Source organism: Rhamphochromis longiceps, linkage group LG12 (genome assembly GCF_057381845.1).
Source record: "Rhamphochromis longiceps isolate RC_006_pf linkage group LG12, R_longiceps_female_GT1.1, whole genome shotgun sequence".
NCBI lineage: Eukaryota > Metazoa > Chordata > Actinopteri > Cichliformes > Cichlidae > Rhamphochromis > Rhamphochromis longiceps.
The window spans coordinates 39,782,631-39,805,532 of record NC_140568.1 but is presented as its reverse complement, the minus strand read 5'-3'; the positions used below and the strand labels follow the sequence as shown (position 1 = coordinate 39,805,532).

The 22,902-nt window shown below is 40.6% G+C and overlaps 2 protein-coding genes across 15 annotated transcripts in view; both read left to right on the top strand.

Annotated features, from left to right (window-relative positions):
- Positions 1-396: 396 nt before the first annotated feature.
- Positions 397-12,048, top strand: LOC146657927 (protein transport protein Sec24C). Its single transcript, XM_085426316.1, has 21 exons — positions 397-625; positions 941-1,636; positions 1,730-1,788; positions 2,069-2,122; positions 2,420-2,531; positions 2,672-2,799; positions 2,933-3,068; positions 3,556-3,665; positions 3,774-3,886; positions 3,967-4,155; positions 5,039-5,135; positions 5,254-5,352; positions 5,481-5,648; positions 6,171-6,267; positions 6,347-6,495; positions 6,672-6,810; positions 7,580-7,701; positions 7,814-7,993; positions 8,721-8,918; positions 10,918-11,007; positions 11,510-12,048. Exons 2-21 carry the CDS (start codon positions 988-990, stop codon positions 11,648-11,650), a joined length of 3,030 nt encoding a protein of 1,009 aa, XP_085282442.1. The 5' UTR covers positions 397-625; positions 941-987; the 3' UTR covers positions 11,651-12,048.
- Positions 12,049-16,886: 4,838 nt separating this feature from the next.
- Positions 16,887-22,902, top strand: part of camk2b1 (calcium/calmodulin-dependent protein kinase (CaM kinase) II beta 1) — a 79,636-nt gene continuing 73,620 nt past the window's right edge. For 13 of the 14 annotated variants that reach the window (XM_085426314.1, XM_085426306.1, XM_085426313.1 and 10 more), the window contains exon 1: positions 16,887-17,163. In XM_085426314.1, the coding sequence (XP_085282440.1) occupies positions 17,102-17,163 (62 nt within the window). In that variant the 5' untranslated portion in view covers positions 16,887-17,101. The remainder of the gene's footprint in view (positions 17,164-22,902) is intronic. The other variant, XM_085426315.1, reaches the window with a different exon arrangement.

The window sequence follows — 22,902 nt, the reverse complement described above, 5'->3', positions numbered from 1 at the left end:
TTAATTTCTCAAAAAGAAAGTACTTGGTGACAGAACTGCACTGTTCATTCTTAACAGTAACAGAGAGGCATGGTACACCCTTAGTAGGTCGCCAATCTGACACTCATTTAAGCACGTGTTTAGTATTGTAGCTTCTTGTTGGCTGACCTTATTTCATTTACCATATATGTATTTAGTTACTTTTCAGGTTTTCTGGGCATCTTCAGCTGGAAAGAATTAGCAGCTACTTTTAAATTATTTAAATAAATGTGCAATAATCTGAAATTCAGCACAGATGATATAGTATAGAAAACATTTTCATCTAGTCCCATTATATAACTCCAAATTAGTAACCGAATTAAATATGTACGTTTTGGAGGCTTTTACTGTGAAAGGACAAACGGAAACGTGAGACTTTCCAGCGTGATGACGCTTCCATTGCAGTGAGTCTCAGGTGTATAACGGGAACCGGGGATGCTGGAGCTACTATCAAACGCTTAAAAAACTACTATTATTGCATTCGTGCATTCTTCTACATTTTAATATAACGTAAAGCATTTCGCTTCCGGTGTAGGGGAGGCGAAAATGAGGACGCAAATGTTCAAGTGCTGCATGCGGAGCCCGCCGTTTCCTTTGATGTCCGAGGGTATTAAGTCTTTTATAACCGAATATGAATTTGTTTCTTGAGTCATTGGTGTTTTATCTCATCGTGTTTGCTTATGTGTACTGTTACTGATCTGTTTCATGATCATTTAGATCCGGTGCTATCCGAAGGACAGCTAGCGGTTATGTAGACTCGACAGTTTCTGCTAAAATTTGCTTAAAAATCATAGAAACTGAACTCATAGCGAAAAATCTGTGTTTTTGAAAATGCAACGTATTCCAAAATCTAACCTGTGTCAGTGGAGAGCGCAGGATCACATTACAACCCTCCTGATATATTTTTCTGTTTTCTCTTTAGGTGACGCCTCCAAAACGAAATACACCTATCAGTGATGGTTATGGAGCATGATGGACGTCCCCTCAGCCAATCAGAGCCAGACACCCTGCCAGCCGTGGGCGGGTCAGAAGGACTGGTCCACAGCTTCACCTCCAAGACACCTCTTTGACCCTCTGCCCAGCTTTCAGCATCTCAACCTGAGGTCTCCTTCTGATTACACTCCTTGCTACAACCACCTCCAGATGTCCAGCTCCAGCTTCCAGAGAGACTTCACTGTATTTTCACCCAATAACAACAATCCTCATAACAGCTTGTTACATGTTAATAACACCGACCACAGTGTGCAGCCAGTCATTCCTGATGTTTCAGCCACGATTCCAGCTGCAAGCCAAGGAGGTAACATGAATGAAGACATTCATCCTTGTGACACCCAATGGACATCACTTCATTCCCCTCACAACCCTTACCAAGCTGTAGCTCAACATTTCCAGCATCCCTACACACAGCAGGATTCAGTAAATGGACCTCAGTCACCACATCAAAATCATTTGCCCATTAGGCCTCCTTTATATGAAAACGAGAGTCTACAGTGTATACCTCAGCCTGGATTTGAGGGAGCAAATGCCAGATCATCTGCAGTATTTACTCACAATCATGCCTCGCCCACATCTCCCATCGAACAGCAGCCTCAGTGGACACTTCCAGCACACTCTGGAGGTGAGTTCATTAATATTAATCAGATGTCATGTGCTGTAGTGTGAATAAAAATAGACCACTTATTACTATTCTGGATCTCCCCTTTCTCCCCAGAAAACATAAACCAGTTTGTTCCCACTGCAGCTGCACAGGTCAAAAGCTTCACACCTCAGGTGAGGAAACATCTAATATTAAATATGCATATATATAATTCTAATAATTTATAGCAAAATAATTTCTTAGTCTTTAGAACCCCATAAATTTAAGGAAGTTGTTTATAAGTTTCTAACATTATAAGCTAACTTCTTCACGTGTGTTTACTCTGCTGTAAAACTGAGGAACCTTTATTCTTTAGAATCAGAAACTAGGTTGAACATCAGCTCGTGTTGACTCTGTTATCACCTGTGTGTCATCTTAGCTCTGAGAATGAGCTTTTACCTTTCCTCTCTGCAGTCTCTTAACTCTGAATCTCGTTATGGTCTGGACCCAGAGCTACTGCCTAGCGCTGTAAGTTCTTTTATCCTCTTACCTTTCTGTCTTTTCCTAACTAACTCCTGTCTGCTCCTTTAAAGTGAAGAACAATGTTCTCTTCAACTTCTCTCAGGCTTTTAGTCTGAAGGACGATGCATGTTCTCTCCCTAATATGTCTAATTTCCATTAATGTAAAGTATCGTTAACTATTTCTGCTTGTTTCTTTTGCAGCTTAGTATTTATCCTTAATTCCATGCATTTACACGTATATGTCTTTCCTCTGAAATGTTAACATATTCTTGATTCCGCCTCTTGTTTCTCTCTTGGCCTTAGGTGAAGGTGATGACGGAAGACAAGGCTGAGTGGGAGGGGAAGGTTTTTACCTCTGAGCCTTTTTCCAGTCTTCCTCCATTGGCAACTACTTCCTGTATCGTAGAGGACAGAGGTGAACACACACAAAACTGTCTGTATTCCTAAATTTATTTTATCCAGCACTCTGGTTGCAGATGGCATATTCACCAGTGCATCACCATTACTTAAAACCTGCATCCCATCTTTGATCCTCTGTGCTTATCTCTGTTGTAGGTAATGCAAGTCCTTTTGCCATCCGCTCCACTTCGTACTGTGTGCCCTGTGAGGGTCAGGCCGCTCTGCTTAGCTGTCTGCCGCTGGGCGCTCTGATCACCCCTCTGGTAAAACAAAGTGCTGAAGAGGTTAGTTTCTCGCTGCTCAGTTTGCTTCATATTCTGTTAAAAATGGAGATGAAGCTACAATACTGTTGCTACAATCAACTAATATGGCATTTAGATATTAGATGCATTAAATGTGTTTGTTTGTTGCCTCTAGAAGCCACTCCCACTGTGCAAAGAGACAGAGTGTGTTGTGGGCTGTGGGGGGTGTGGAGCTTCCATGTGTCCAGCGATGGGCTGGCAGGATTGTGGTCAAAGGTTTTACTGCCCCTTCTGTGGCAAACTCAGTGAAGGTAAGATTTAACAGAGAGAAGGTAAACTCACAAATACCAGAAATACAAAAAAAAACTATATTTGATTAAATTCAAATACACTAAACTTCATCTATGCAGTAGTTATGTGGTCTGTACAAACACTAAGGGCAGTCGTGTATTCCAGGGGTCGAGCTTGATAATAAACTCCTTGCTTTCACTTTAAATTAAATTAAATTTGTACTGTCTTTTGTTTCCTTCAATAGTTTGTTTTTTTACCAACTTTTTCTACACTGTACTGTTTATTAACAGAAAAATATTTTGTGTCTTTTTGACCTGAAGACTTTATGGATTTATGGAACGTACTTGTTTGAGTAAAAATACTTAAAATATTGGTGGAATGAAGACAAGTAAGAAGTTTAAAAGCCATTTCAGTGTATTGAACTGCTGTGGACAAACTGAGTGTAGTTTGTTGTATTTTGTTGCTTTTTGTGTAGCTGCAGTTTGTCTGGCTTCTCTTGTGTTTCAGTACCATGGCAGCACTACCAGCCTACCAATGGTGTGAACGGGGTTCGGCTTGATAAGGAGAAGAGGCCTGAACTCAGCACGGGGTCATATGAAATCCTCAATTCTCAGAAGGTTACCCATTTACAGTTTTGTTTGCACGTTGATGATCATTAGCTGCTCTTGAAAACAGGCTTTGTGAAATTTAAGTACAACTGTGACACGCTTGTCATATTGTTTCAGGGGGAAGCTGCTGCACTCCTTCTAGCCATAGATGTGTCTGTCTCAGCACTGAGAGGAGGACACTTGGAATTTGTAACACAACAAATACAAATGCTGCTTAACTCTATGAACAGGTAAAACAGTGTTCAGTAATATTCCTGTGCAATTTTGATAAATCCTGGTTTGTCTTTAAGGTTTCATCCTGTGTGTTTAGGGAGGATGGTGATGCTTTAGATGTCCGTGTTGGTTTGATGACGTATGACAGCAGGATCCACCTCTACGACCTCACTCCTGAACTGTCCCGCCCACACATGCTGGTCATCACAGAGACAGAAGACCTGCAGCTTCCTGTGAGGGAAGGACTTCTGGTGCCCCTCAAAGACTGTATCAGCAGCATCGACAGGTAACAGAGATGCTAGCAGTTTTTTCAGATGTATTTTGCCGAGTCTGTATGACGAACTGATGCAGTGGTGCTACTTTGTTCATGTCAGTGTTTCATGTTTCACTCTTTCAAGTAATATTTTATCTTTTATTGGTAGCAAAGCAGGGAATCAGCACAGGCAACCACAACGTTTGAGGTCCATGTTGATAAAAAGCTGTGGAATTTGGCACATTTGTCATGGTTACTCCCCTGATCTCATTCAGTGGCCTTGACCACTGTGGTGCCACAAATGCTGCAGTCACTATAGTGAAAACGCTGGCTGGAGACTATAGAACAGGCAAAATAATTGCAAATGTATGCAATAAACCTGCAATCGTGTTGCCTTTGAAATGATTGCTTCAAACACAGGTACCAGGTGTGCGACCATGTGGGGTCAAGCTGGCATTTACATGCAGGCTGTTTCTGATAATGCAGCAATTAACTTGACCCATCACAAACAGGTGAACTCTGTCTTATTGCCATTTTATTTCTCACCTTTCCTCGTTTACAAAAATTAAACTCATGAGCTGTTTTTATGGCTTAATAAGGTAGATAATAGCCCTATTACCCTAATAACCCTAACCCATGGTAGACATGTTTTTAGGAAAACAATGCTAGTATGCTAATTACCACAAAACCCTGGCAGGCAGGCGGTTAGGTGTCATTTACATTCAAGTTTGTTAATGCACTTACTTAGGAAGTCACCCAGGAATTTCAAATTGATACCATAAGTGCTAGGAGGCTGATTGGTAGCACTTGCAGAGCACTTGCAGGTGCCACTGTTTTTAAACTCTGATGTAAGTATAGTCTTGTCTTGATGTCTTTTATGAGTTTCACAATCTGTTTGTCTCTGTTCTTCATGCAGCGTGTTACAACTCGTTCCTCAGTTCAACACAGAAGGAACTGACTCCGGTGGAGTTCCCATGGAGCTGCCTGTCAAAGCAGGACTTGCTGTACTACAGGTTTGGCATAACTGCACTAAACTTCATCAGGCTAAATGTCACAATTAAAGGTTTTTCTTTGTGCGATGTGGCTGCATTAAATATTGATAAAATCATAACTGACTGTATTACAAACTAGGGTCTGGGTTGTCCTGGCAAGCTGCTGATCTTCCATACTACCTCTCTGATAGAGACTGGACATACAAGCTCAGGCTTCTTTGGCACCAACAAACCAAAGGTAGACTATCTCAATGCCATAAGGTGTAAACATCTGTGGGTACTAGGGTCGCAATGTAACCGTTGAACTCATCCTTGGTGAATGACCCCTCACCATATGTAAATTTCTTTCTCCTCCCCCTCCCACAGTCCATCTTTCAGCCATCAGAACAGGCCGTGTCAGTGGTCAAGGAGTGCGTCCATCAGGGATGTGGTGTTCATCTGTTTGTCCTCTCTCACCAAGATGTGGGTGGGGCTTGGCCAGGCGACATTCCATATTTGACAGGTGGAGCTCTGCACACTTACAGCCACCTCCAGGTAAATCAGCGGCTTTTCCTACTGTTTCACTGAGAATTCCACAAATGAAATGGTTAAAATCCTGGACGTTGAATAATACTGAATTAAGTGATGGTTGTAAACACTGCAACATCAAACATGGCATATTTATAACCATGAAGGTTGCCACATGGGAGACACAGTAACTAAAAATGACACTACACTAAAGTCCAGCTCAATTTAAAGCCTACAGCCTGCAGTTAGTTATCCTAATGGGGTGACAAATTACATTCTGCTTCACTCTTACAAATCCTGTTTAAAATGTGTGCAAATACATGTGACAAATGGTGCTTTTTAAACCAAGAATAAAAACAGGAGGTCTAGATTCTTACATCAGCAGACAAGCAGATGGAACTAGAAAAAAGCCATCTGGAGAAAATCAAAGAGGCCATCAGATTTATCAGTACTGCAGGAGGTCTTTTATCTGTATCTGTATAATGACGATTTGGAAAATGTTTTGTGAGGTCTGGTTGTAAACTGGTATCTTTTTTATATGCTCCACAGGGAGAATTGGACAGAGAGCGTTTCAGCACTGATCTAAAGAGGACTGTAGAGACACACACAGGCTACAAGGCTGAGCTCAGGATATTTGTCAGCAAAGGTGAGATTTATTTCTTAGTTAAGATTTTGCAGGGAGTGCTCTGCAGAAATGCTTCCATTACATGTACGCGTCTCACTAGATTTACGCGTGTCCGGCTGTTACGGGCTGTTTGTTCCTGGTTCTAACCCTGGACGTGTCACTTTGGCCACCCTCGATACGTGGACCACACTGGCTGTGGAGCTCGCACACACCAGAGCTCTGGATGAGACGAGGGGCGTAGCCATACAGGTGGGTCTGTCATTTAAATCCATTATAGTGACAATTTTAAAGCTTTTTTGCTGATGTAGTTTACAAATAAGGTGATATCGATGTATCGATGAAACAGTAACTGCACATACTGGGAACCAGTTTACATGTTAGCTGTACACTAAACCTGTTTTTTTCCCTTTTGTCCTGTGTGTCAGGTTGTTTTATCTTACACCCTCCAGACAGGAGACCGGAGGACCAGGGTTCACACTCTGACCCTGCGGTGCTCACGTCAGCTACAGGACACCTTTCGTCACTACCAGGCCCAAACACTACTCACCTTCTATTGCAAGAAGAGTAAGGAGTTTGCACTGTTCACGGGTAGACTATTAGAGCTGTCTTTGATCTTTTCTAACTTTATAACAATATAAATTATATTGTGTGACAAAATCTACCTACACACAAGTTAAAGGAAGGAGTCCTGCTGGGATTTCAGCTCTACTTTCATGTAATATGAAGACTCAGAGAGCTGCAGCCTTCTGTCACTCGATAAACAGAACAGGAGCAGAGAGCAACACCAAGGAAACGAAAGTCAGATTAAACAGCTTTCTGCTTTTTAAGACGAATAAATAACTAAATCCTTAAAGTGAACAAATATTCAAATACTAAAATATTTAGGTGAGTCAATCCTAAACATAATGAAAATTGCATGAAAACCTGAAATTAATCAATATACAATTATCTGCGCTCAATAATCTGTAATATTTTTTAATATTATTATTAATAAAAATATGACGTCATTAAAACCACCTATCTCGTGCTATTAATTATCTGTTTACCAGTTTTATTTGGGGTTTTTGTAAGTCTGTGCAATAGTAAGTTTATCTCTTTAAAAGCTTATAGATGCAGCTTTACAGTCTCTCATGTGGCATCTTGGTAAAATTATTCACTCGCCCCTGTAAAGTGACGGCATTTACACTGAGGTCTGAATGAAGCTTGATGTAAAGATTCTGAGGTATTGATGTTGTCTTCTCTTCTTTTAATAAAGGCACCAACATCCTCATAAATATTGACATCTGAAGCTACCAAATGATATTCAAATGATGCCTTCGTTCTGTCTGGTCAGTGTACTGTGCAGTACAGGAGCGCCCCCTGCAGGAGCTGAGGGAGGAGCTGCAGACGGAGGTTACGGAAGCGCTGGCGTCCTATCGAAAACACTGCTGCTCTGCTTCAGTGTCCGCGGGGCAGGTGAGAACATTGCGTACACATGTCCCGCTTTTTATGGTTTTATTATATTGCACATAGTTGAATTGTTTTGAATCTTGCTGACCATACGTACTGCACTGTGTGCGTCCTGTAGCTGGTTCTTCCTCAGTATCTGCGAGCTCTTCCTGTTTACATCAACAGCCTGAGGAAGAGTGAAGTGCTGCTGCCAGGCTTGAGGAGCTCCATCCATCAGCGCCTGCAGCAGCGCTGCCAGGTGCTGCGCATGGACACCTGCAGCACTGCCACACACTTCTACCCTCTGCTGCTGCCTCTGGTCAGTGCCATCAACACATGGGAGTTTGTCTTACATGTCTTTATTCTGTTAAATAAAGGTGTTCTTGATCAGAGTGACGCTAATATGTCAGGATAAAGTTGTGATAAAGTAACTTCAAAATAGTGTCAGATGCTCATTTGGATGAAGCAGAGAGAAATGGTTAGAATTTATGCTCACATGTCGTGATGAGATATTCTAAAAGCAAGAAGAATTTATTCTTATGGTACAATAAGTGTCACTAGCTGTATTAAAAATTACTTTATTTATTTTTAATTGTATCATTACCGTGATTTTTAAATTTACATATATATTTAAATGCAGTGAGGTTTCAGCAGAAAAACTGTCTGCACAGTTTAGTTTTTCATTCATAAAACGAAAGGAGAAAGAGAAAGGATTGATTTCCTGTTACATGTAGCAAACTATTCTCTATTTTAAGAACAGAGTGCAGTCACAGCCAGGCAGCACAGGCCACGGTGCTGATGAGTCATTGACAAACTAGTATTTCTCCAGCCCTGCATTAGTGGTGAACTGTGACCTCTTTTTCCATTGAACAAGTCAGCATAGAGATTGCGCTTAAAATAGCAACGCTATGTATTTAGTAAGTGATTGCTCCTTTAAATAGTCACCATTAGCTTAGCCTTTGCACCATTGGACAGTTCCACTTGTGCCATTTTGAGCTTTGAAGACTTTTACTAAATTCAGCTTTTCACTCCTCCGTCACCTGCAGCCTTTATCAACTGACAGCTCCAACCTTCCAAAACCAGAGGAGGCACTGCGCTGCTCTGCAGCTAGCCTGGAGCCCAGAGGTCTTTATTTGGTTCATACACCCCTCACGCTGCTGCTATGGGTGGGCACCCAAGTCCCAGCATGCACACTGGTTGAGCTCTTCAACACCAGCTGTTTTTCATCCCTGCCCTCTGGAGAGGTGAGGATTGAGGAAAGATATGGATGCATAGAAGAGATTATGTCAGATTTTAGTGGTATTTAAATTTTCTTTCTTTATGATGATAAATATATTTATTACTTTATTGTAAATAAAATGTGATCACTATAATAACTGATTTACAGAGCAGAGCTTTGTTATTTTGATGGAAAGGGTCACAGAAGTCTACCATAATGTAATTTCTGCTCTCATTTTTGATGTACTCATTAAAATGAGTCATATTTAATAACATTACATTTTCAAAAACAACTTCATTACAATAACATATACACAGAAAACACTATGCATTTATGAGGGCATGGAGATAAAAGATAAGAGGCACACCGTACGGTCGCTTCCCACGTCAACACCACATGAATCGGATGAATGATTTATTTTCTGCAGTTACAGCAGAGACTAAAGCGCTGCAGTCGTCGTGCATAAACAGGCAAACGTGAACTAAAGGGACTGAAGCTGGCTGCTTATTTGAGTGAAATTAAATGTATCAAGGGAGGTTGCTGCAGAGGCAATGCTTTTTCAGTTTTACATCTTCACTGTTTTATTTCATTCTGACCGCTGAACCCTCGCTCTGCTGCCCCCCTGGACACTAAAATTACCGTCAACATTTCAGCTAGTTTTATAGTCGGGCAATATTTCTCCCATGGAGGTGATCACAAGTCAAAAACCTCTGAGCATGCAGCTTTCTAATCCTGCAACCACCTCACAGAGAGTGAAGAATGGGGTATCTGTTATAAGAGCGCAGAGAAGATGAATAGACATGCACACCGTGTGGTCACTTACTGGTGGAGCAGCACATAAAGCAGAGATTTTTTAGCCCATTGTGACCATGGAGGCCATTAAAGCAAAGCAGCCACCGTGTTAAAAAATAAACTAAATGCACTTAAACTGGAAGCGCGTCTGATCATCAGAGATTACTCCAGAAACAAATGCCATTCAGTGTAACATGAATGCTTGTCTAACCAGAGCTCACAGCATAATCATCTGGGTTGGGATGCACGCTCAATAATCCGAGTAAAACCCAGGAAAGTTGATTCTGTTTATCTGCAGCGCTTTCACTCATCCGAGTGACTTCTTCAGTCTCAGCTGACTGCAGGTTTCACAGTCTTTTAAACAGTACAGCTGCATAACAACCGAGACTATCACCACTGACTAACAATGAGCCATGAGCTCAGTCTCTTTAAACGTATACTTTCCCGTCAATTCAGAGTTATCGAATCACATGACAGAGAAAACAAGTCGAAAAAACTCCACACAGAAGGGCCCAGCTGTAACGTTAAATGTATGATTTAGCGTCTTTTCTGATAATTGAACTTGTCTGGACTCCACCAAAGAACCACCTAAGTTTCCTGATCCTGCGAGCTTGTTTCTTCTGGAGGAAATCCTGAAGCATGAGCGTCGTCCACACCAAGGTGCAGCTGCTTCACTCTATAAAACTTAGTGGCCACAGATGCACTCCAGGACCTTGAGGGAGGATTCAGCAGTGTCATGTTGGATGTTAGGAGTAAGATAGACCACTGATGCTGCGAGCACTGTTTCTGACAGTCCTGCTTGTTTATTTAGAGGTGCACTAGCTCACCATCAGTGTTAGTGAGCCTTTTGGTCATATTTCAACATTCAGCCAGTTTGCATGACTGAATTAACAAACAGTAAGGCCATCATTCTGTAATCATTTTAATATGTGTGTGTGGGGGAGGGAGTTTAACTGTCCTACTCTGTTGAGTCAGTAGATGTTAGTCAAAAGTGGCCAGAGTAAAAAAACAAAACACAAAAGCCCATAAAACTGTTAAATCTCAGCTCTTTTAGTAAAAAAAGAAAATGCAAGTACATAAAGTGATGATTGCTTTTGTTTGTAACAAAGTGCTATAAAAACACACCTATGAAAATGTCATCCACAAAGCAGTTTATGTGGAATGAGAAGTTCTTTTAAAAAATATATTTTTCAGGTGTTTCTTTTTCATTTTTGTTCCGTTTTTTCCTCCAGACCAAGCTGCCAGTTCTGGAAAACCATCTGTCCATCAGTATCCGATCCCTGATCAACACACTGAACTCAGGGGCATCGTGCACGCGCAAGGTGAGCGGCTGTGTCAACTGCAGCTGAAGGCTGAGCTTATTTGTTCAGACAGCATCACCCCAGTATGATGACCTTATGTTACACATCTGCTGTCATCTCAGCGAGTTCAGTCCACATCTGTTCCCAGCTCTCATTTGAGCTATAAACCTGCACGCTGAGATACACTGCTTCTTTCAGGAATGGTGATGCCGTTTTGTACAGAATCAGTCAGTAGGTTTTGTAGGGGCTTATTTATTATCTGGAACATTAACTCCTCTGGAGAAGGTGAGTTATGTATCAGCTGCAAGCTGAAATCTTGCAAGAAAGTTTCCCTGCAGAGCCCGATGCCTTCTTCACAGTAGCACCCTGTGATTCCAGGTCATAGACACAGACGGGGTTAGCTGCAGAAACTCGTGTTTTGAGTCTTGGTGTGTATATGTAATGCAGCTGTGTACAGATTAGCACGACTTAAGACCGGAGACGCTTTCGAAAGCGTAACCTCCTGCGTATCGTTCTTTTTCAGCTGTGGGTGGTAAAGCAGGGCGACAGTTGCGAGGAGGCCCTGCAGCGCCACCTTGTGGAAGACAAGAGCCCCAATGGAGGCGCGTCCTACGCAGACTTCCTCTACCATCTCCACGTCAACTCTGTCCGCCTGCTGCAGTGACACACACACACACATATTTACATATTTATGTGGATACAACGTCTTTAACACAAGATGAAACCACAGAGTATCCACCTCAAACAACAACCACAGGAGGAACAAAGCTCTCATACAGTAATGTAATCGAGTAATGAGGAAAGTCTATAGTCAGATATATAAGGAATGCATGGAGACATTTCAAATGATGCAATATTTGATCTGTTGAAGGACTGCTGTGATATTATTTATGTTTGTGTGACTTCTTTTGTTTTGAATGGACTGTTCATTTATTCCTCTATCGTGGAAAGTCTCTAATCTTTGCCTGAGATTTTTGTGTACGTGTGTCTCAGTGTGTGTGCGATGCCCAGAATGTGTTTCTGTGTGAGAAATATGTCCAATAAATAAATGAACTCAGTCAAGAAGGGAAGTTTCAGGTGTCATCTTGCAGCAGCAGATTCATTTGTGGCCAAAGGGGCAACTGTCTAATGAGTCCACGTGGCTGATAACATTAATTCACAGCAATTATGTTGCTACAAGTAACACTCAAGCATGTTGCTGAAGCATGGGCGAGGGGCTGCGGGGGGCACGTGTAGTTTGACACACTCTGTGAGGTTGTAGTTGAGCCCTGGGTGCTTTGAGCTAAATGCCAACAATTGCTCATTGGCTCTCAACAGAAAATATGTAAAAAAAAAAAAATGTTTCAGGTTTCTTTCATAAAGTGCATTGGACCAACAAACCATGGTGGTGCTACTGCAAAGAATACGAGAACAACGGAGTTTTCTCAGAAAACAGCAAATATAAACCTTGTGATTTGGGTGAAACTACACAGTGTCATAGAATTACTGAAGGTATTGTCTTCGTATATTTTGGGAACTGTAAATTTACCTCGTCCACGAGTCATTCTTTGAAATATCTGAGATTACTTATTTCAGACCAACACCTCTTGTGATCTCTTCTTGTGAAGAAAGGTTTTATTGACAGAAGTGCTTAAGTAGAAAGGTGCTTATTTTTAAATAACCTATGAAGATTTGATCTCATAACGACAGAGTTTAAAAGGTCAGTGCTGTAATAATATTTGTCCTGCAGCGAATGGTTTCTTTCAGAGGTAATCTGATTACCAGCAGCCATCTGGGCCTGCATCAAACTCTGTCTCATTCTTAGTCCTCGTGTCTCTGATCTCACAGCTTTTATTTTTAGATCTTGTTACCTTCTTATCCTCCCAGATTCTCACGATTAATCACAGTTATTTTTTTGTGTGCATTTCTCTGAAGAGTATTTGTTTCTGTTCTAGCCCATTTCAGGCTTTGCCGGCCAATTTCACAATGTCCTCTGTCCAGGTCTTGAGTCCAGCTCATTAAGAAAAGATGCAGATAGAACATTCAACATTCATTATTAGTCAGCGTGTCCTTCCAAGAAATCTGCTAACTGCTGAGTTGATGTCTGTAGTTTTTATTGGCAGTGTGTAGGCTTTTCACGCATTTTGGGTAGAGCTCAGATCAGTGAAACCATTTTCACTAAAGAGGATGTGGACCTCAGGAGTAGAGGTTAAACTGCAACCAGTCATTGTCCAACACTATCTGAAATGAAACTTGACTTCTTGGGAGAGTCCAGACGGTGATGAGGGACAAAAGCTGTGGATAATCTGAATCCTCACAAATAAGTAAAATAAACAAAATTTAAAATAAAAACAATGTGGTAAAGAAGGTATTCAGATCCTTTACCTAAGTTAAAGTGCCAAAACTGCGCTTTAGAAATAAGCTATGAAATATATACTGAGGTAGAACACTTTAGTAAAAGTACTTTTACATACGCTTAACATTAAAGTAGCCAGTACTAAATACAGTTTTGCACTTTTTCATACTTAATGAGTTTTTATTGTATTTCCTGCACAGCTGTGTCCATTACTTGACACATATTTGTTGTTTTGAGGAAGTCACGAAGATGCTGATGTAACTCTTCCTCAAACTTGAAGAGAAAACTTTTATTTACTGCACACATAGCGGCACGTTTTGACAGCAGAAACAAGCTCTCTCATATTTGCCCCTATTTGGAAATACGCACCAAGCTGGCGGGAGGTGTGTTCGATTACGTTGTCGCGCTTGCCGTTGGACTGTTTGTCCACCAGAGAGCGACAAAGAGTCGAAGCTCCGCTGCCGCTCAGGAAGCCGCGAACCAACTCAAGTTGACTGCGTCAATTTAGCCGAGCTGATCAGCACGAGACCGGAAATTCATTATTGCTGTTTTCATAATAGAATCCAACATCGTTTCTTAGACGAAAATGAAGACGGATGCACTCATTTGGATAAGATAGGTGAACTATGACATTTAATTACTAATCTTCACAAAGGTGCATGAATAAAATTATTAGATTTAAGGATAAATTATATGCTACCCAGCTCTGTTTTCTGTCACTTTGCATGCAGCTAAAAAATAGTCCTGATGTGGTGGCATGACCAAAGCGATGGTGAGAGGAGTGGTTTATGCACACACGTCGATACAGACTATACTGAGCGCCTCCAAATATTAATGAATGACAATACAAAATAATACCAAATACAAAATTTCTAACTTATTTTTTTTAGATAAAGAATGAGGAAATGTAGGCTGTGCATCATCTTCAAGTATTTCAAAGATTGAACATCACATATTCAAATTGCTCCAAATACACACTTAAATGCATGCAGAGAGAATATAGCTGTATTGCTGATTTTAACCACCAGGAGCATTACAACCCCAAGATAATCTTTGCTGTCAGGACTTAGTATCAAAATATATAGTCAGTACTCTTTTCTGATTTTCAGTAAAAAAAAAAAAAAAGGAAACAGTGACGATAACGTTATGGTATTACAACTTTTATCATATTATATAATGGTATTATTTTCTAAAGGCAAATTTGCATTTTCTCTTATTTTCTCACTATAATGCACATTTTTTCAAAAAGCCTCAAAATTATTTTTTGTAAGTAATGAATTTCTGATCAGTTCTTCCTGCTGGAAAAGGGTCCATGTGGTTATATAGCCTAGCCCTTAGCCAGGCTTATCCCACTTTTCGGGTGAGCTTTAATATTTTAGGTGAACCAGTCAATAGTCAGTAGCAATGTTTAAAAATCAAATAACTCTGGGCACTCTTCTTTTTCAAATAGCTAAAATGCTTTTATTCTCATAAGACTGTAAAATAACATGAAAAAAAATAATTTCAGCATACAACCCATTTCATGGAAACAATGGCTGTTTGCTAGTGATATTTTCCATTTGTGCTTTTCCACCGACTGGAATCTTCCACTTGTGGTAATATACCAATAGGAATCATCAGCTTGGAAAATGTGTAGGAATCAAAAAATATGTTAACTTCTAAAAAGCTTTTAGCTGATTGAAAATGCTGCTGAAAGAGTGCTAACAAACACTGGAAAGAGAAGTCATGGTTCTCCCAATATTAGCTTCTCTTCATTTTCTCCCTTTTAAATCCTTTTTTTCCACATCGTGCCAATTTATGCTAACAGTGCTCTTTGCTCTTGCACTGCAGACTTATATGTGGCTCCTAGAGTTTCCAAAAATAGAACAGAAGACAGAGCCTTCACCTCTCCTCTGGATCCAGCTCCCAGTTTGGGCTCGGGAAAAAGACAGACCGTCTCTATTTTTAAGATTAGACCTTTTTTTTTCTATATAACCTTATTAGAGGTGAACCAGGTTAGTGTAAAACATCCTTTAATTTTTCTTTCCTGTCTCTTTGCTATTCTACTTTATATTCTTTCCCCCCTCGCCCTCAGCTGGTTACATATATGGGTGCTGAACACGGTTCTCTGTTGGCATTATATTGACAGACAGCTAAGGATAGTTTGATCGCCTGCAGAGAGCATTTGTTGCCAGATGGAGGCTGTGTCCAAAGTATATGGTACAACTGGTCTTGCTGTCTCTCTTGTTCTGTTGTTGGTCCATCAGCCACAGAAACTGATTGTTAAAACAATGGATTACTGTATTTTTTTTGTCTATCTTTGATGTTTTTTCATGTTTCTTCCAATCACGGAGGACTCTGGAATGGGGGAAAACCTGATTCCTCTCCCTGCTCTGGTTCCACCTTTCAACAAATAAGTATTCAGACTACAAACACCACTACACACTGTTGTGTTTTCAGAGAACTGCATGGGAGTATGTTGGAAAAATACCTACTCAAACAGACACAACCACAAAACGATACCCCTTCCTGACTCTTCGGTCCGTCCGAAGGAGTCTTCCTGTTAAAAGGGAGTTCTTCCTGCACACCAGGAAGAACTGTAGTATTTTAGGGTCTTCGTAAATAATATTATGAACAGCATTAACATAAACAATTTAATTGTTTCTGTGGTACTGGTGACATAACCACCTGAGCCCTATGGTCCTGTTTTGGATGCATGGGATGCAACAGGTCTATGCAGAGCAGAATGATGAGGTGTATAAGGTGCAGAAAACCCAAATGTAATGTTCTCCTCTGAGGGTGAAGGGACACAGGAAGTAGCAGTAGAGCATTTTTTCCCTTTATAGACAGGTTAGCAGTGAAGACTAGACAGGGAACAGAGTAAGAGACACAGCAAAGAACTGGGGTCAAACTTCAACCTTGTTTTAACTATAGGACATATGAGTACCTGCTCAACCAGTGAGCTAAACTGGTGCCCAAATATGGGACATTTAAAATCTCTGCCAGACTGCTTCCAAACAGCAGCAGAGACAAAAAAAACCCCAAAACAAAACATTGTGACACTGTAGCCAAAGTGCTTGCTCACAGGGGGTCATATGATTGTTGGGTTTTTCTCTGTATGTATTATTGTAGGGTCTACCTTACAATATAAAGCTCCTTGCGGCTATTGTTGTTGTGATTTGGCGCTGTATAAATAAAACTGAATTGAACTGAATTGAATCCTGGAAACATTCTTTCTCAAATAATTTTTAATGGAAATATAGCTGAGTATAATATCATTTAACTCATGCAAATACTCCAGTCAGTTTGTTCTTACCATTGCATGAACTGGCATCTTGTTTAAAAAATGTATATAAAACCAACTTTATGCACTTAGTTGGCTGGTCAGGGAAAAATGCTAAGGCAGTGCTTAGGCTAAATAAATGGCCGTTTAATAGAAAACCAAAGGTTGCAACTTTTTCTTTTTTGAACGTAGACAATGTCAAAGCTTTTATTGTGAAAATCGCAAAAGGAAGTGGCATGTCGTAGCTCAACTGGCTTGTTTATAGGAGCGCAGAGCGCGGTAGCTGTCAGAGAGAGGGAGGGAGAGAGAAAGAGAGATAGAGTGAACACCCACCCAGGCTTCCTCGGTTCTTTATATCAAACCCTCCGTCACTCGGCGCCTCCTAAAAGGCACTTCTCCGCTCCACCGGCCGTCTCGCTGTTGGGCGGACCTGCACTTTTTTTACGCACATTCAGCCCGAACTAACCGCGAATCTTCGGAGTTCATTAACAAGAAGAAGCGAGAGACAGGGGAGAGACATGGCCACGACAACCTGTACGCGATTCACAGATGAATATCAGCTGTACGAGGAGCTGGGGAAGTGAGTATCTGTCGCTGTTTCTCTGTCAAAATTGACGTATTTATTATTTTAGTTGTGCATGTTTGCGGTACAGCTGTCTGCTAGAAAGTGTAGTGTAGTTGAAATGTAGGAGGAGGGCAGGTTTCCAGGCAGTGCAGAGCTGAGCGAGTCTGCAGGCCAGCAGTGTTGAGCGTGTGCGCGCTCTGATGGTGCGCGTGTGTGTGCGCCTTTTCGGGGATGACAGCTCTCAAAGTACACCCCCCCCCCCCCCCCCCTCTCTCTGTTTAAGCTCACCAAGTGTTTTGTTTGTTTCCTGATCATCACGAGAAACGGACGTCAGAGGCAACAATATTTGCAAAAACGTTGCAACGTTTTTGACGAGTTCGCTCGTTTCACGGTGAAACACGGAGAAACGTGGGGTGTCAGCAGAGTCCTGTGGTGTAACCATTTGAACCACAGATGAAAAGAAGACAACTGCGGTTTATGGAAAGTGCAGTTGCACGCTTTTTTTTTCTTTTTTGAAGACGGAGAGTCGAAGTTTACAGAGAAAAACTAAGGGTTTCACATATGACAGTTGCGGGTATGACCAAATATCAAATTCCTGTCTTCTGCAAAGCTATGCAATAAATATCCGATCAGAAAACCCTTTAAGACTGCATCTCGATTGACCATTTTGTCCTGTTTTATTGCATTGGTTTGAAGTGTGTGTGCTTTACTAACCTTTATATGAACAAACAGCCTTTTTTCCCTAGAAGACATTTTTTTTGCAGCACTATGGTGGCAGATTACACCAGCTAAGATATTCTGCAGTGCAGCAGCAAGCAAAAAAAAAATAAAAAAAATCCATCCGATAAAAGCCGATCTGTCAAAACCATAGGAATCATACGTTATCATACTGTAGGAAAAAACAATCATATGGCAGTGCATATGCAAAATATATTCTAGGTACTATTGTTGTTGTGGAAAGTTTTGATACCATAGGGAATTAAAAGTACTAAATACGGAAACTGAACTCATATTGTTTCATTATTTGTGTAACTAAATACTTCTGTGTATAATAACAGATGGAGGGAAGGGAATAGGTATGTAATATGTCTGAACCTAATCTTTGAACATGACACACGGTGTGTAGTGTGTAGCCCTTAAAAGGGCTGGGCAGTTCATTAAATGTTATTTTAAGTTATGGTTGTGGTGTCCCGTAATTATAAAAAACAAATTATTCGTGATTTAAAAAAAAAATACAAATTAATTGTTTTGCATCGATGCTCTCATTTTCTAGTCATTTAATGACCCAACACACACTTTCCTGTCCAGCAGTGGCTGTTGCTTCTTCCCAGAAGCATGTTTAGTTTAGTTGTTATGTATCAATTTTGTTATATTTTCGTATTTAATTGGAATTCTACACACCAGCCACTTTGTTAGGTACACTTGTTCACCTGCCCAAATGTTTAATCAGCCAATCACATGGCAGCTACTTGAATTACGCTTGAAGTTGAAACTGGGCATAGTCACCTCTAGGGTTTACAGAAGATGGTCCGAATAAGAGAAAATATCTAGTGAACGGGATTCCTCTGGATGAAAATGCTTTGTTGATGCCTGAGGGCAGAAGAGAATGAACAAGTGCTTTTGAGTTGACAGAAAGGCTACAGCAACTCAAATGACCGCTTGTTACAACCTCTGAACCTTGGAACGCACAACATGTTGGACTCGAAGTAGATGGGCAGACACAGAGTTCCAGTCTAACCAGCTAAGAAGAGGAAACTGAGGCTACAGTTCACAACTGACTGGAAAACTTCTGGCTGGTCTGATGAGTCTCAGTTTCTCTTGTAACATTCAGACGTTAGGTTTAGAATTTGGTGTAAACAACATGGAAGCATGGATCCATCCCGACTCATATTAACAGTTCAGTAATTGTGTAATGGAGCAGGGGCATATTTTCTTGGCATACTCTGGGCACCTTAGTACCATCTGAGCATCCTTTAAATGCCACAGGCTATCTGAGTATTGTTGCTGACCACTTCCACCACTCTGGGACCACAGTGTACCCATCTTCTGACAGCTGCTTCCAGCAGGATGGTGCACCATGTCAGTGCAGCTCAGATAATTTCAAACTGCTTTCTTGAATGTGACGATGAGCTGAGTGTGGTCAAATGGCCTCCACAGCCACCAGATCAGAATCCAAGATAGCTCCATTGGGATGTGGTGGAGCGGGGGATTTGCATCATTGATGTCCACCTGTGATGCCACCGTGACCAAAATATCTGAGGACTGTTTCCACCACCTTGTCTAATCTATGCCACCAAGAATTAAGGCAGTTCTGAAGGCTGAAGGGATTCAATTTGGTTAATCAGTACTCATTTTAAATAATCACAATTTAATCACGATGATTATGAGAGATAAAAAAAATTAATATAGAGGCAAACAAAACTTTTGGTGATTTCATTACAGTAGGTGATCTACACTTGGCACGGGGCAAAGGAGTAAAGGGGACAATTTCAAATCATCCTTCTGTGTCTATTGTTTACTTTGTTGCTGCAGCCCGTCATGCATCTTGTACTGGCATTATTTGATTATCATTCATATCACTCGTTATGTACTGCTAGCTTGATTTGCCTAATGCTGTTTATTCAGCCACCACAGTGATGACAACTTCAATGAGAACACAGAAACAGCCAAGTTATCTGGAGTGAAGTGCAGTTAATGTTGTGTTAGCTTTGTGGCTCTGACAGAATAGAGACTGAACTATGCTGTCATTGAGGAACACTGGAAAAGACCCTAGTGCAGGGCTGTCAAACATAAGGCCTGGGGACCAGAATTGGTCGGACAAAGACTTTAATTTTTTTTTTTTTTTTTTTTTTACAATAGATCCACAGGTAAAAACAAAACTGCATTTCTTTCATTTAAGTGGTGCTGACAGATTTATTTAATTTACTACAGCAGCATTTCTTTATGATGTTGAAAAATTGAGATGTGCTGTTGAAATTGCACTTCGTTTTCTTATGTTAAGATCTCTCAGTGAATAAATGTTTAGTTAATCTTCTTTACACAGACAGAAAGGGGAGTTTCACTGGTCTGGCCACTTACGATCAAAGTGGGCTGTATGTGGCCCTCGATGTAAAATGAGTTTGACGTCCCTGCTCTAATGTAATCCACCTCCGTGTTCCAAAGATTATATAATGAAAGATATTTTTCTTTAAGTTTTATTAGCTGTTGCATGATGATGTATAAACATGGAAATCGTGTTTTTCTTGGACTTTGTTGGCTTGAATCTTTAATCTATTTAAAAACAATGGAAAACGAGCCATGTTAAAGTATTCTTTTAATCTATTACGTGTTGTCCTAGATTTATATTATTTACAGGCCTGTGGAAAGATAGCATGATTATTCATAGGTGCGGAGAGACTTTTTAAACATGACGGCATAGTACTATTTTGTACATTTGGAGTGTTAACAGGTGTTTGTGACAGCTCATTTGATGTCTCTCTTCAAAGGCTGGTAAAATACGCACCTAATATGCAAATATGTCAAGAAAAAGTCAAGATTCATTGAAGGATTAATAAAAGGAACTGAAAAGATGCGTCACTAGAAGCCTTTGATTTTGAATATTTACATTCAGTCCTTGCTAACTTAACTGCCATCTTTTTGAGCCAGTTTTATCTGTGATTGATAATGAGAAACAGAAAGTTAGATAAAAAGCATATCTGGTATTTTACCATATCGTGGTGATGATGGGTTTTACAAAGCACACTTAATGCAGGGACTTGTAGCAGAGAGGTAAATTAGTGATTAGTTTATATGAATATTTTTAAGTCATGAATCTAGGTCGCCATTTCAATTTCATGCACTGCAACTGCTGTGAAGCTAATCTAGCCACGGCTGCCATCCATAGTGAAGTGCAATCTATGAATTCTTCAGAGTCTTCACTTACAGGAGGGGAGTGTATATACTCAAGTCCTGTTTCCTTGGTGGGTTATTGTTATTGAGCGAGCATAAATAGACAGAGTCATCGTCTATGTGACTGACTGCTTGTAGAAGACACGGGGCTCAGACTAATTTACAACACTGCATCCTTCCCATTCTCTTTTCATCCCATAAGTAATAAATACTGTTCGCAGGGATCATTATGCCAGCGTAGCTCCAATGCCTCCTGAACCCTATGAGATTTCATTCTATGGTGCCGGCTGTTGATTTGGAAAAGAAAAAAGACATTACAAAGACTGTAACTTATCAAATGCATTGGTTTCGCTGTGTTGAGATAAATCTCAACTTCTACCAGAAACTACCGGCTTTGAAGCTCTGGGTGCATGAGGGACTAAGCTGCACCCCCCGGTATGCAAAAAGCTTTTTCTGTAGGCCCATCTTATTATTCACCCAGGCACCTAAAGCTTGGAGGAAGGAGTGCAGGTGTGAGTGGCTTGGCATCCTTACGGTAACACTCTCTGGAACTTTGTAATACTAATCCAACATCTGAGGAGAGCTAATGATTGTGTGCTCACTCTCTGCTGGTGTCACTTTCTTAGCAGGACTTGTGACATTTAAGCTCGGTCCTTTTGCTTTAGTGTGCTTAGCCCGTTTGTTACAAATATTGCCAGGCTTGTTTTAATAGAAACACCACAGCACCGATTGAGGTGTGCTAAACACTGGCTCCTGGTTAGATAATGCTTCTGTGTTTGTTCTTGCACAGAAGTAATGCACATCATTGCTTAAATTGGTCAAATTGATCTCAATTAGAACACAGATAACAAGCTAAACAGCTTGAAGAACAATAACGTGAACAATCGCAGAGGCTTGAGTGTAGCTTGTGTTTGTCCTTCTGCTGCACAGCTGCTAAAAAGAAGTCTGTAACAGCACAAAGGCTTTTGAAAGACTTTTGAAGACTTTTTAAACAAATTTTTTGTTGTTTGTCTCAGTTAGGCTTGAAACCTAAGAGTATAGATTTACACACCACACAGTATTTAATTCTTCCACATCAGAGGGAGACTGTAACAGCATACCAGAAGCTCAAACTTATCCAGTTACAAAACCCTTCACTTCTGCAGGCACCAGTGTTTTTCCCTCAAAAATAGTTTAGGCATGTTTAAATCTCTCCATGTCAACTTTCTGGATGTCAGACCACAGTTGTGATTCATGACCTGTTACCCCATTTAACCGTCTATGTGTGTTAAAGCATATTTAGTCCAGACGTTAGATACTTACCTCATGGAGTATGAACTTTCCAAGCACAGCTGTGGAGTTTGGTGTCAGTAGCATATGTGTTTGTTTGTGTGTGTGACTAGTGAGTTTTTTGCTTCAGGCGAGTTGATTCTTTATCAGAATTCTGATTGACAGTAATGACCTTGACGTTGGGGCATTAAATGCACTTCAGCTTGTTGTTGAAAAAGTGATGAAATGCCCTTTGTATTCTAGAGTTTGTGCCTTTTTATATAGAAGTTTACCCCAGTGTCAGGTCAGCTGGCCTTCACCTTTGGCACTGACTTTGTTGGCTGTCTGTAACTATCCCAGTATGAAGGCTGACTAGTGGCACCATTCAACATCAGACTGTTTCACACCCAACTAAATCAAAACCAAGGCTGGACAGGACTGTGTAGTCTTGTCCAGCCTTGGTTTGTATAAGTATATTCAAACATTTGTTTTTGGTTGAGCGTTTATTGAAATTAATGGTTATATTTTGCAGAAATGCATAGATGTAATAGCAAAATTTGGCTTTGGACACTAAAACGAAGGTTTAGATGAGTTGGCAGTAATTCAGCTTTCATTCAG

Excerpts from the sequence above, each read along its gene's own strand:
- LOC146657927 (XM_085426316.1), top strand. The coding sequence starts at position 988 with ATGATGGACGTCCCCTCAGCCAATCAGAGCCAGACACCCTGCCAGCCG. Across the intron at positions 2,123-2,419 it reads CAGAGCTACTGCCTAGCGCT|GTGAAGGTGATGACGGAAGA; the intron begins GTAAGTTCTTTT and ends TCTTGGCCTTAG. Across the intron at positions 6,268-6,346 it reads CAGGATATTTGTCAGCAAAG|ATTTACGCGTGTCCGGCTGT; the intron begins GTGAGATTTATT and ends GCGTCTCACTAG.